The sequence below is a fragment of the Cervus elaphus genome, chromosome 11 (genome assembly GCF_910594005.1).
Source record: "Cervus elaphus chromosome 11, mCerEla1.1, whole genome shotgun sequence".
Lineage (NCBI taxonomy): Eukaryota > Metazoa > Chordata > Mammalia > Artiodactyla > Cervidae > Cervus > Cervus elaphus.
The window spans coordinates 11,071,841-11,087,040 of NC_057825.1; the positions used below are offsets into that span (position 1 = coordinate 11,071,841).

The 15,200-nt window shown below is 37.7% G+C and overlaps 1 protein-coding gene across 2 annotated transcripts in view; it reads left to right on the top strand.

The window, feature by feature from the left end:
* The window catches only part of NR6A1 (nuclear receptor subfamily 6 group A member 1), a 214,715-nt gene that overhangs the window by 27,667 nt on the left and 171,848 nt on the right, over nucleotides 1-15,200 (top strand). For both annotated transcript variants that reach the window (XM_043916880.1, XM_043916881.1), the window contains exon 2: nucleotides 5,592-5,633. In XM_043916880.1, coding sequence (XP_043772815.1) covers nucleotides 5,592-5,633 — 42 coding nt within the window. The remainder of the gene's footprint in view (nucleotides 1-5,591; nucleotides 5,634-15,200) is intronic.

Consider the following 15,200-nt stretch of genomic DNA (forward strand, 5'->3'; position numbering starts at 1 on the left):
TGGTGCTCTAACAAGGGCAGACACTGCAGTGAGGAGCCCATGCACCCCAAGAGTAGCTCCTGCTTGCAACTAAAAAGAAAGCAACTAAAGGAAGACCCAGCACAACCAAAGAAAAATTTAGAAGAGGGAAGATTTTTTTTTTTTATCTTAACATTTTTCCATTATAATGGCCATTGGCCTTATGTGACTAATTAAGTTGAAATTCAGTTGCTCAGTCACATTCCAAGTGCTTAATAGCCACACATGGCTAGTGGCTACCATTTTGTTCAATGAAGATAGAGAACATTTTCATCACTGTAGGACTTTGAATTGGACATTGTTGCTCTAGACTTTAAAGGCAGAGAATAGTGAAACATTTTCTCTTAGAACTTGATATTTTGGCAAGAACTGCATTGTGGTGGCATGTGACTTAATACCATTGCTTTTTGGAGAAAGAAGTAGTTACTCAGCATTTACTAAGCAACCTTTCCTGGGATCCTGGGATATACCTTAGCCTTGTGGCTTGGGATATTTAGGGCTGAGACCAGATTTGACTGAGAGAAGGACACAGTTTCAAGGAACCTAATCATGATCGGAGGTGGGGTGGGGCGGTGGGGCACAAAACAGATGGGAAACTGATATAAATGACTAAATGTTGGTCCAGAAGGGAGCAGAATGGCTCTTGTGTATCAGTACAAATCTAGGGTAGAGATTTTTAGCTTTTTTCATGGGGAGAATGGAAAACAAAATTTTCTAAAACCTGAATTTTCCTGGTCAGTAGTCATGATCATAATTTGGTGTGGAAGGCAGAGGGCACTGGGATCATGGGGTAGGGAGCCTAATTATGCAGAGTTTAAAAATCCTTTTAGATCCTTGACTTCTGGAAGCTCTGCTTCACTTCATGTCTCACTCACATTTTAAAGTATATGAAACTTGAATTGCAGTGGACTAGGAGAAATAATGTTATATTTTATATTTAATTAAAACATTTCATCTGACATTAGTATGTGGTTTCTGTTTTGGGGAAAGGTGAGATGTTTGATTAGAATTACAGAATTTTGCATTTTTAAGGGCCTCACCTTAATTTTGCGTGGGCTTCAAAGTAGACAGGCAGAATCCTCACCAAGATTCAAGTCTCTGTTGCACCATGCTGCCTTCCTCTAGTCAAAATGAAACATTTCTAGAGTAATATTTAACTTGCTTTTGTAAAAGACACATTAGATTATAGTTAGCTGATGTTTGGGCTTGAATTTGTTAACTGGCATTACCCACAAGCTTTTGTTTGTTCACATTTGGGGAAAAAAAAAGAATACTCAGTTTATTAAGATCATTTTATGGTGAATGTGTAACTTTATAGCCAAAAATATAAATTAAAAAAATCAATATTTAAAAAATTTGTTACAGTAGCTAATCATAGATTGAGGAGTCACTTCTCTTTTTGCCAAATTCTCTCCTGTTGGAGAAAAGCTTGTGAACTGGATTTTCCTTTGTTTTAAAGAAAATTCCTAGACTTGGAGTTAAAAATTGTATTAAAGAATTGTATTCTTCCTTTGTATTAAAGAAAATTCCTGACTTGGAGCTCTTGCCATAAAGTAGTTTATTTATTTATATATACTTACCAAATATTGTTGACTGGCAGGATCCTGACCAAGATCCAAGCCTCTATTGCACCATGAGACTCACAAGAATTGAACAATACGGTTATTTTTATCCCCATTTCAGGAATTAGCTATTGGGTAGTTAATTAAACAAAAACAGTGGCAGATCTGGGATTTGACTCCAACTCAGACCCATGCTCTTTTTCTCTATGCTTCTAAGCTGAACTGTGGTAACTGAATATGTGGGCTTCACTGGTGGCTCAGTGGTAAAGCATCTGCCTGCCAGTGCAAGAGACACAGGTTCGTTGGATCCCTGGGTCAGGAAGTTTCCCTGGAGAAGGGAATGGCAGTCCACTCCAGTATTCTTGCCTGGAAAATCCTATGGACAGAAGGCTTAGTTGCCTCTTGGCATGTGGGATCTTCCAAGACCAGGGATTGAACTGGTGTCCCTTGTGTTGCAAGGCGGATTCTTAACCACTGGACTACCAGGGAAGCCCCCAATCTGTGGATCTTGACTCTGCCTTTTTAAAGCAATTTAAGCCACCAGCCAAAGGCTCTAGATTTCTCAGAACATTTCCCTAATCTGTTTAATGTGTTATATTCTGTGAGGCAGGAGGTTTGGGGGTTATTTTTGTATTTTTAGGTAGCTTAGGAGTCTGCTTTTTACTGAACAATTCTGATATCCTTTCTTTGCCTTTGTGTTTAATTGAATTCAATACATAGAGGGTTTACTTCTAGCACTGGTTTGGGTTCTTGTAGCTAGAAACCCTTTTGCTAGCCAGATCTGGTTTCTGAGAATCTGGGTAAGACCGATTGAGAATGGTAGCCAGATCGAGCCATTCCATTGACTGGTTGTCAGGAGGTAGGATTAACATTGTTCTCTGTATCTCCTCAGACCTCCTGCATTAGTGATGATCTGTAAAGCCAGAGACAACATTATTAGCCAATGGTCTCAGGGTTGAATAGAGGGAATATATAGACATGGTTACTGAATTTCATAATCAGGGATCTTTGTGACCACTGGAGGAATTTGTTTTAAGGCAGATATAAAGAGTTCTTCTTTTCCTCAGGGAGTAACATACTACATCTGGGATTATTGTATCAAACAGTTTATAGGCACAAAATATAAAAAAGTTTCAAGAATCACGGCAAGTAACTAAACTATGTTAGTAATGTTAGGGGATTCCATTCCAGGTCTTTGAGGATGATGTCATGAATGAATTAATAGTTAACTCTCCTATAATGTGCTCTTTGGTGCCATAGATATAGCATGAGATTTCTTGAACCCTTGGGGTTGGTTAGTTAGTAGTAACTCACATATATTGAGCTTTGACTTTGTCAAGTACTGTGTAAAGTCTTTACATGCACTGTCTCATTTAATCCTTTTAACAGACGTATCAGGTAAGTGCTGTTAATTTCAGTTTGTAGCAGGGCTAGGGTCAATCCTACTTGGGTCATATCAGCTGAAAGTGTAAAGGGCTAAGTCTCTAAAGGAAAATCAGAATGCCCTTAACAGAAGGGGGAGTGATTGCTAGGCAGGTAAAAGCAATAGATGCCCACTTTAACTGTTTTTCTTAGTACTGTCTTTGTTTTTTTAGTCACTCCCTCTTTATTGTGTTTGATCTAGTTATTTTGAGTTCCAGATGTTGTTTTCAGAAAATGTTGTTAGACTTTGTCTTTTCTTGAAGCCCAGTGTAGTTCTTTCACTTAATGTCCAGAATCTGAGGTCCAGAATATAAGTAATTACTTAAACAAGTCATATGACTAAACCAAAAGTGGCTTTTGAACTATAACTTTCCTATTATACTATTCTACCTTCCCATGTTTTTGTCCTATTTTTGAGTCAGTTTATGTTAAGTGTATGCTTATTCCTCAGTTTCATTTCTGGCAGAATGTTCAATATTGGACCCATGTGTAATGATAAGTGATTTCCTTATTGCCTGGCATCTCCATACAGCTTTTCTGATCCCCAGGCATTTATATAGAGAGGATTTAAAGTCGCTCTAAGGTGATCCTTTTTAGGCATATCAGTCACTTTAGCACCTTCCAAACCCTGGTTTTCCAGATCAGATTTCCTCACTAAGACATTCCACACACTTTCCAGGCCAGACTTCGATTTTCTGATCCTGTGACTTTCTTCCCTTGATCTAGAGACAGGGTAGTGTTTTCTGTTTTGTTCATCCTACATTTGAACACCTTACATACTGTATCAGCGGCAACTGTTGCGGGCATAGAAACAGCTCTGTGGATGGATGAGGCACTGTCACTACGCTTGAAGAACTCACTATCTAGTGAAGGAGGTAGTTATTTAAGTTGTGAGCACAGGAGAAGTGTCTCCTGTTTTCCGTGCTTCATTGAAGGATGATGAGTAGTTCTTTACCAAGTGAAGGAGGAGGAAGCGCAGGAAGACAAGGAATGTGGTTTGTTTGGTGAATGTTTAGAATTGCAAGGACTTTGAAAGTGATGTTTAAACAGTCTGCTATTTGAACCCTTCTCCACATGACTCCCAGTTGCTCTTTTGGCTTCTGGTTGCCTGACTCTGATGACACAAAATACTCTTGTAACCATCTAGTCCTAGTTTTGCAGCATTATTTTTGAGTTTACCATTGAGATACACAGTTGATGTTTATTGAACAGCTGCTTTGTACTAGGCTTGTGAGAGATAATGGGGATACAGCTGTAAACGAGACAGGCCAGGTTCCTTCCCCTAGGTCGGTGGAACATTATTAGCGGAACAGCCTCATAGTGGCGTCAGACATTGAACAAGTAATTCCTTGTTGATGAGTGCACAAAGCATTGTAGATAGTTATTACAGGGAGTTTTGACCTTTTGTATGAGACAAGGGTAAAGGAGGTAAGAAAAAGCTTTTCTGAGGAAATATTTAAACTGAGGATGGGTCAAAAGCAAACTGGAGAGAGTAAGCAGTCATTCCAGGAGAACAGAATTTTGATTAACTGTGTATAGAACCCCTATTGTCTATTTGCCACTCACTGTGCTTGATTTTTCTCTTCAGTGTGATAGTTGTACACCAATCGGAAAGATGTAGCTTAGAGTTTTGGGGCCTGAAATGTGCTTTGAGGGCTGTTTATTCCAACCTGAATAGCATATTTATTAGTGGAAGAATTGCTTCTGTTTGTGTGTATAGGTAAAATTCTTTCGCAGTTATGAAAATTTTAAATAAAATTACCCTGTTTGATGTTTTATAAGTTCATATTTTTTTTGTTTTTATAAGTTCATATATTTTGCTTTCTTTTGGAAAATAATTGATGACATAAGTAGAACATGACAAATATTAAATGCATTGTAAATTTACTATGAAATATGATAGCTTAGCTGATAAAGAATCCACCTGCAATCAGGAGACCCCAGTTCAATTCCTGGGTTGGGAAGATCCCCTGGAGAAGGGATAGGCTACCTACTCCAGTATTCTTGGGCTTCCCTGGTGGCTCAGTTGGAAAAGAATCTGCCTGCAGTGTGGGAGACCGGGGTTCGATCTCTGGATTGGGAAGATCCCCTGCAGAAGAGAGAGGCTACCCACAGTATTCTGGCCCTGGAGAATTCCATGGGCTGTATAGTCCATGGGGTTGCAAAGAGTTGGACACGACAGAGCGACTTTCATTTTCATTATATGTATTACATATGTATACATATTGCACATGTTTTATTATAATTAACTTTGGCATGCTTACTCATAGTTACTTATGCTGTTGTTTATTGAGCTCCTCTGTGCCAGAGACTGTGCTCAATAAGCATTTTATATCATTATCTCACTTAATCCTCATTACTGCTCCATGAGAAGTGCTGTTACCATCTCCATTTTTTTATATAAAAATGATGAAATGGAGGCTCAAAGAAGGATCTGCAGTAGCTAAATGTTACAGAGCTAGGATTCAAATCCAAATTTGACTTACGGGTCTAGATTTTTTTTTTCACTGTATGATACTTTGCATATTTGGAGGCACCTTGGAGTAATTCATGAATTATAATCTTTTTTTCCTATTTTTTTCTCTTCAGGCTTTTGTCAGGACGAATTGGCAGAGCTCGACTCAAGCACTAGTAAGTTCTAAATGTTCCCCAGTGTTAATGGGTAAGAAAAGTATATGTGTGTGTACTTTTAAATATATAACTTAAGGTGTCATTTATAGGCCTATTCACAGATTTTATTCCACTTTGTGATTATGGGGAGGACATTCTCTTTTCTAGTTATATTTTATTTTTCTTCTCATATTTTTTGGTGGTCAGACTCTAGCCATTTAATAGAAAATTTTTTGCTGAAAATTTCTATTTAATGCTAGTCTTGTTTTCCATCATTCCATGAAGCTACCACTGACAAAAATTGTGCTTTCATTTATGCACACATACAAGCGTATACCCACAACCATGTTTTAAAAGTATTGACTAATTTTGACATTTCTTTCAAAGAAGGATTAGGTAAAGGTTTAGATATTTATAGATGATAACCTTCATACCACAGTTTAATTTCTAAGCATCTTCATCTACATTCTTAAGTTTAAGGTATGAGAATGACCATTTCAAAGTCTTAATTAAATGATTCTTTTCATCTGTGTTTATAGTGCTCTCATAATGTCACAAACACCATTCTGGGATATGGACATGGGAATATTCAGTATATACACATATTATTTTGCCATAATACTAAAAGGTCAAATGATACTTTAGATTGAGACTCTGTGAAATGATCTAGAGTTATTTTTTCTAGTTCTTGTATTTTTTAGGGTTATGGGGCTGGTTATCTGTTACATTCTGTTGTTGAGGTTAAGCGATAAAGTTCACCTTCTCACCATCCTGACTAACAGCTGTGGACCTTCTCATATTTTACTCACACACCTTAATAGTATAAAATTCATGTTTGTTCAACTAATAATTACTAATTGCAAAACAAAAGTAAGTCTCATAATGATTATCATACATTAAGGAAATAGGTTTTTCTTTCTAGAAGTCATAAAGTTCTGAATCAGCTTTGTAGGTAATACCAGAATCAACTTTGTAGGATATTATAGGTTCGGTTTACCCCACCTTCCTACCTCACATTCCAGTACCTATGAGTGAGCACACTATTTTCACTTTGTCGTTCTTTTATGAATAGTTGTCATTTAGGAGGAGGAAAAGGTAAATTCTTGAGTCATGGGTCTTCTTAGAAGCACTTTTTAGAATTTGTCATTTTGGGCTGCTCTGGGTCTTCCTCACGGCGCATGGGCTTTCTCTAGTTGCGGCAAATGGTCTCCTCTCTAGTTGGAGTAAATGGGCTTCTCACTGCAGTGGCTTCTTTTGTTGCAGAGCATAGGCTCTAGGTATGCAGTCTTTAGTAGTTGTAACCCTCAGGCTCAGCAGTTGTGGCACTGGGCCTAGTTGCTCTGTGGAGCGTGGGATCTTCCTGGACCAGGGAGTGAACCTGTGTCCCCTGCATTGGCAGGCAGACTCCCAGCCACTGGACCACCAGGGAAGCCCCACTTAGAAGAATTTTTTAACACTAGGAAGGATAATGGACTGGCATGCCTTGTGATCTTTCAGATAGAACTACACATAAAACAAGCCAGATAATTGAGAACTCAATTTAATATTGAATGTTTTCTGCTCAGGCCCAGTTCTAGGCTCCAGGGATACAAAAATAAATAAATCTTAAGTCCCACTCTCATTTGTTAACAGTCTATCAGAAAACCTTTCCTAGTCTGCAATTATTTAAAAATACACTTTTTTAAAGCATATGGGACCCAAATTTATTCTTTTTCTTCATTTAGTAGCAATTAAAAATATTCATGCCCATCTTCTAGGAAAGGTACGTGATCTTCTTACGAAGAGTATTTTTGAATTTTTCTTCCTGCTGGCCCAAGTAATTCTAACTCTTTAACATTTCTGCATAGAATCCCTGTCTAGATATTGTGCTTTATAGATTTCTCCATACCATGAGAATGAACAGATACTGAATCATAATTCTATTAATATATGTTAGTATGGAATGAGATTTACCTTAAAACATCATTTTTCTTTTAAAAATTGTACTTAGCTTATGTGGCCAATATTTTCAATAGTCCCCATGTTATTTTTGTGAAGTTGCTAGTGTTTTTGGCCTGTCTCTTTGAAATACATAAAGATTTGACATAATAATGAGTAGGCAGAAACAGAAGTTTATCATCCTGTCTGAATCAGTCTTGGGGTTCAAATGAGCATGCTCAGTCCTCAGAATTATAGGAAACCTCAAGACTGAAATGGGCTATACACGTGTATTAAGTTGGTTATGGTTGTTGATATTACAATTCTATGGCTTCTGATTGGGAAGGAGTAAAGTCTCCTATGTTAATACCTCATGACTTTTGCACATTAGATGGAGGACAGTAGGATTTTCTTTGTGATGAATCTTTGGGATTTCGAGGCTCCAGTGTCTCCTTTCTCCTCAAATTCCTGATAAGGAAGTCCTGCTCATTCTTGCTTATTTTGGACCAAGAAATACCATTGTTGCTGATTTCCCATTTTGCTTGTCAGTGGTTGTAGACAGCAAGTTTGGGATATGTGGTATGTATTGGACCTGGATGAGGAAACACCCAATTTTGTCCAACTCATGTGGCCTACCCCCTGCCTCCCTTTTCAGTGGTAGAGCAGATGGGTAGCCATGCTTAGAATATGGGCAGCTGTTCACACTCTGGCCGCCTTCCTATGATTCCTGGGCTTCCTGGAGTCCAATGTTACGGCACAGGTTCAGGCTAAGTTCATTTCTACAAGAAGCATCTCTGTACCCTGCCTATTAGCATAAGCTAGGGACAAGGGCAGTCAAAGGTCAAGAGAAGTTCAAAACAGCATAACCTTTCTCTGCTTCTGTTTCCAAATAACCCCAGTCTGCCCTGCTCCCCGAGTTTTTTTTCTCAGCCATCGTGTTTACTGTGTAGTTGTAAAACTCAAGAGAACAACGACTGACTTGATACAAGGGCAGTTAGAGAATAGAACTCATTGTTGCTTAAAACAGGAGAAATAATTGATTTATGTTTGGGGGCCAATTAGGCTATAAAACAGGAACAGTAAAGGGACCTATGACTTCAGGACAGCTACTTGCTCTGATTTCTGTCCCACAGACAAGGGGCTCCCCAGTAAAGGCTGTCAGCTTTCTAGGTTAAATTATTAATTCCTTTCATGCCTCTCAGGGATTGTAAACAGCACATAATACAGGAAAACAATTGATACTGTTCAGTTATTGGCCAGATAGAGGGTCAAAGGGTAAATGGTTGGATTAGCAACAGCTGTTCTTCTTCCCTAGTCAGACTTTTGTCCCTTATTACATTTCAGCAAATCCATTCCTGGATTTTTGGCCTCTGAATAGTTAAATCCATTCCTCTTCTTATAAAATAACCCTATAAATAATTGGAAAATGGATATTGACCAAAATTGAATATACTCATATTTTAATTCAGTTTCTGTAGTTGAAGGTGAGGATTCTTTTTGGTATGTGCTAACTGTGGTTGTTTGGTGTTCAAAGGGTGTTATCCCAAGGAAAGTAACTACTTGAAGTTTAGACAGATTAGTAGCTTTTTAGCTGTTCATACCATCTGCTTGAGGATTTTCTTGTAGCTTGATTAAAAGATAGAAATTGCCTTTATTTAAACTGTTGGTAGGATAATGCATGTTCATTGTGGAAAACACTAAAAGAAAAACACAAACACCCCTAATTCCACCACCTGGAAATAACCATTGTTTCTTATTTGAGAATATGTCCTTCCAGTTTGTGTCTGAACTTTTTATGTGGTTAGAAATCATATATACAATTTTGTCTACTCTTTATTGCTCCCCCACTCAGCATTATACTGGGAACATTGTTCCAAGTCATGAAAAATTTTTCATAAATCTTTTTAATGGCAAGATAATATTTCATTGTAAGTGAATAACTTTACTGTGGTTTATTTAACCATTTTCCTACTGTTGGACATTTAGGTTGTTTCCAGTTTTTTATTCATTATAAATAATGCCACAATGAACATAGTTTTATATAAATTTTTTGTCTGCATTTTAAGTGAGCCCTTTAGCTTTTTATATAATATAAGCTGAAACGCTTCTGAATTAAGAGCGTGGACTCTGGCTCAAGATTGCTTGAGTTCTGTAATCTTGGCTAAGTTCTTTAACCTCTTTGTGCCTCAGTACTCTCATCTCTTGTATGGGGACAATGAAAAAGTATTTCTACTTGACAAGGCTGTTGTGAAGATTAAATGAAGTAATACGTGCATTTGGAACAATGCTTGGTAAATGAGAAACACTATTGTTTTTGTTGTTCAGTTGCTAAGTTGTGTCTGACTCTCTGTGACCCTATGGACTATAGCATACCAGGCTGCCCTGTTCTTTACTATCTCCTGGAGTTTGCTCAAATTCATGTCCATGAGTCAGTGATGCTATCTGACCGTCTTCTCCTCTGCCACCCTCTTCTCTTTTTGCCTTCAGTCTTTCCCAGCATCAGGATCTTTTCCAGTGAATTCACTCTTGCATCAGGTGGCCACAGTATTGGAGCTTCAGCTTCAGATATGAGTATTTAGGGTTGATTTCCTTTGGGATTGACTGGTTTGATCTCCTTGCAGCTCAAGGGGCTCTTCAGAGTTTTTTCCAGAATTATAGTTCAAAAGCATCGGTTCTTCAGTGCCCAGTCTTTATGGTTCAACGCTCACATCTGTACATGACTGCTGGGAAGACCACAGCTTTGACTAGATGGATCTTTGTTGACAAAGCGATGTCTCTGCTTTTTAATATGCTGTTTAGGTTGGTCATAACTTTCCTTCCAAGGAGAACGTGTCTTTAGGTTCATGGCCATAATCGCCATTGGCAGTGTTTTTGGAGCCCAAGAAAATTAAACCTTAAACCGCTTTTGTTTTTCCCCTTCTATTTGCTATGAAGTGATGGGATCGGATGCCATGGTCTCAGTTTTTTGAGTGCTGAGTTTCAAGCCAGCTTTTCACTCTCCTCTTTCAGCCTCATCAAAAACTCTTCAGTTCCTCTTCATTTTCTGCCATTAGAGTGGTATCATATGCATATCTGAGGTTGTTAATATTTCTCTCTGTAGTTTTGATTTCAGCCTGTGATTTCATCCAGCCCAGCATTTTGCATGGTGTCCTCTGCATAGAAGTTAAATGAACAGAGTGACAATATATAACCTTGTCTTACTTTTTTCCCAATCTTGAACCAGTCCATTGTTTCATGTCCGGTTCTAACTGTTGCTTCTTGACCGACATACAAATTTCTCAGGAGACAGGTACGGTGGTCTGGTATTCCCATCTTTTTAAGTGTTTCTACAGTTCATTTTGATCCACACAGTCAAAGGCTTTCGAGTAGATGTTTCTGTGTAGCATAATGTTGAAAGTCTCAGTCTCTCTCTACTACTGGCTGTTGTAACCACTTTATTCAATTAAACTAGCCTGTGTTTCTTAATGACACAAAGATAAATCATTCCAGATGTTAGCAGGTGTAAGTTACTGCTTCAAGTAAGTAGTTTCCTCCAAGGAGCAATATGTATTGCTGGCCAAGGCTATTCTTTACCATCTGGTTAACTGTTAGGGTGTTTGGACCCCTTCCTCCAACAGCAGCAGGTAACCCAAATGACCATCTGCCAGTCCATTTATTTAACCTCTTAGGAAACTAAAGAAGTTAACCCTCTGTTTATTCAAAATAAATACTCAGGTTGTGCACTTGCTCTTTGGTCAGTAGCAAGGTCTTATAGAGAGCATGCTGAGGAAGAAATCTGTATCATTAAAAATCTACCATTACCATTTAAAAGGACTGCATAGTTGGGATTTTTCCTGACACAAACTTTATTATACACACACACACAAACATACATATCCCCCCATTACTGATTAAACACCTGGATAAATGAGCATTTTAGAAGAGACTTGAGAGTTAAATTAATGTTTGCACTGTCTTGCCATACTGATAGACTCCCACCAGGCAGAGATTCATGAGTGATGTGGAAGGAACAGGCAGTTTAAAGCACAGCTTCAGAGTGAGACGACTTAATACTGATCGTTTGCTCTGGCTTCACGTTCATCTGTCAAGTGTTTTGGGATCCCAAGGAGACTTTTTGTGGATTCTTCAGGCTATAAGAGAGAAATGTGTATCTCAGCTAGAATACCCGATTTTGAAATAGGTTCATTCCCAAATTCCAGCATTCTGTGTTATGTCCTATCGGTCTATTCGTAGTTGTCAAACTGTATGTTACAATTTTTGATCTCAGAAAACAGTTCATATAAGCCCAAGTGTGGTCTGCAGATAATGAACTTAAGGCTGGGTGTTAGAGATCAAAGAAAATTAACATTTATTGGATGTTCCTTATGTACTAGGTACTCTGAACATGTTCAGTGGGAGTGAGGAGAGTTCGTTATAGCATTTGAAATTACCTAAATTTAAGTTTGACTTTGTAATACCTACCCCATTGTTTCTTTCCTTTCCCACTTCTCTTTTTCCCTTTGATGTGTGTATCAAGCTAAGACTCAGTTCCTGCCCTCAAGGGACTCTGATTTAATCAGGAATGATAGACACAAAACATGATATGTGGTGTTTACTCCATAATAATAAAAATAATAATAGTAATAATGGCTAATATTTGTTACACACTAAATGCTTCATGTGCATTTTTCAGTAAGCACTCATGAAACCTATTGAAAAGATACTATTCCTATCTTACAGAGCAGAGTGCTGAGGCCTGGAGAGGTTAAATGACTCACCCCAAAGTACACAGTGGAGAAATATCTGGGGCTTCAGAGCTGCTGTTTTACTGAATCTTCTATCCTGTTTCTGGCTCTCTTGACTGTGACAAGTCTCAGATGCTAATGGAAGAGTTTAAGGCAGTATAATAATTTATAACATATAATGGCGCCTTTTGTGTCCAGAATAAAGACTATTTTCTAAGTGTCATTTGGGCTCTTTTGCATATATTAGAATTATTTTGGATGTAAAGTAATTTTCTATGGAATAGGTTCCCAAAGAGATTTCTTCTGTAGTTCAGGATTATTTGCACTATTTATTATCAAACAGGTTCTTTCCTGAAACAAATGAAGATAAGTTCACAAGTCTCCCTTGGTTTCCCTCTTTGTGTCACCTTTCCTTCAGAACATTCTGGTTGTGATGTTGGTATTTCACATTCATAACAATTCCAAGAGCCTTGCTTCCAAAGCTTCAGCTCAATCTGCTAGGTCACTGCAAGATCACGTCTCCTGAATGTGGCCTTTTGCTTGGGAGTTCCTTTCTGATAAGGATTCTTTTGAACAGGATGGGGGTGGGATGAGATCCAGAGTTTAGGCTGAGCTCTCATCCCCTTGACCTCTGCCCCTGTTTCAGAGTTTATACTGACTTGGTAGGAACTCCCTATGGAGCCAACAGTTTAGGACTTGTTTACAGTTGATGAAAAGATAGTTGCGTTCAAAGGCTGTTTTTGGGTCCTTGGAGAGTCATGGATCTCTGCTATTATCTGTGGTGGGTTCAGGGAATGCTTGAACATCTGGGTCTGGAGATTTGTAATAGATGACTAAGAAGGAATGAGAAGAAACTCTGAAATTGGATAGGTTGCTGAAATTATTTCCGTGGGAGCAGTATTGCAGTAATATTTTGAGAGCAGAGAAAGATTTCTATAAACCTGTTGTTGTTTTAATTAAAAAAAAAAAAAAAGCGGAAGATGATTGTTTAAATTCAGTATAGGATAACAAAGGGGATGTGTGGGAATTCTTCTCTTTCTTTTTTGATGTCTCACCAAAGAGAAAATTTTTTGTGTTAGGCAAATGTGTTAGGTAGTGGAGGCAAACCTTGGATTATTAAATCCTCCCTTTTCAGAGTTATACGGAGTTTTACAAATTGGTATTTTCTCTGAAAATCTTGTGGTTCTCTAAGTATGTTGAGGGTATAGCAATTGAATCCCAAATTAGTCCTCATAAGTCTTTTCTGGGCACAGAGATCAGTTAAGATGACTCTTAGCTTCTGTACCTGAAGTTACATTTGTTTTTTTTGGTCCGGTATTTGCTGTAGATGTGAATCTGGAAGAAGAAAAGAAGCATCTTTCTTTAAAAGGTGCTGACTATATGAGCCAAAACTAAATTTTAATAGGTATACCCTGTGTTGGTAAACATAGGGAAGGATAAACTGCATGAATAATAAGATTCAAAGTGAAAATGTTATATCATTTTCACCTTAGTATGAAATTCCTTGAGCTAAATTTAATCTGGCCTATAATCTATTTTGTTTGACTAATTGGATGTTTAAATAAAAACATACTGTCAACCTTTAAAACCTGCAAGATTTTTGTGAAAATTTGTATTTCTGGCCTTCTTGATAAATTAGATCGTTCAACTGTAGGCCTAGATTTCTACATGGGATCTGTTGGCTTGAATAGGGTAGTGGCTGCCTCTTGAAATGAGCATGTGCTCAGGTTTGTCACAAACCTGTATGACCTCTTTGATGTACTTATGTTTCCTTCTAGTCTTCTGTAAGCATGTTTGCAATTTCTACATTAAAAAATAATTGTCAAAAAAAAAATTGTCAGTGCAGATGAAGGTGTGGGAAAATGAGAAAGAAGTCTATGAGTATATTCTAATAATATCTGTCAACACTAAAAATGTTTGGGTTTATTCTTGCAGATTTAGCAGTTAAAATTTAAACTTTTTAAATTCAAATTTGCAGATTTAGCAGTTAACTCATCTGGGTATTTATCCTAAAAGAAATGACAGGTGTGCAAAATGTATATTCACAGATATTCTTTTCAGCATTTATAATAGCAAAAAAAAAATAGGAATAGCTCAGAAATTTAATAGGGGACTCATTACATGGATTGTAGAATTGTTAAGGAGAAGGTAAATTTTAGTCTGGAAGAAGATACACTGAACTGTTAACAGTGATGTCCTTGGGCAAATGGTATCACAGAGTAATATTCACTATTTCTGTTTTAATTTTTTAAAATTTATTTATTGGCTGCACCATATTTTACAGGGTCTTAGTTCCCAGCCTGAGAACCAAACCCTGGCCCTCGGCAGTGAAAGTGTGGAGTCCTAAGCATTGAATCACCAGGGAATTGACCTTAATTTTTTTTTTTTTTAAATGAGGTTCTTATGTTAAGAAATGAGATACAGATTTTTAAAAAATCTACTGGCTCTCATTTCAGCTGCCAAGTTTCTAAGGCTATTCCGCCAAATTGAGCCACCCAGGCTACAGTTTCCCATTTAGATCACAGATTTTACATTCAGAATTCTCTTATCTTGAAATTGCTTTAAGGAATGATGATCAGTATCCTCAAGCATCAGGAGCTATCTTGAAGCTCAGGAACAGGGTAAAAGCTTAGAGCAGCATTTCTAGGCTTCTGCTTTCAGCCTTGCCTTCATTTAATCATGGCATCAGAATTAGCCTACTTTTTATCCTGCTGTCAAGAATGTAGGGAGCCTTAAGTAAGCTTCTCATATGAATTGTGCTGCCCTTGTGGTTGCCCATTTTATAGATAAGGAAACTGACAGTTTAACACTTGGCCAAGATCACACAGCAGTTAAGTGGCAGAACTGAAGCCTGTGTGATTCCAAAGCCAGTGTACCTTTTATCTTTTTAAAATAGTGGTATGATTTACATACAGTGAAATATTAAGTGTAAGATTTAAGCAGTTTT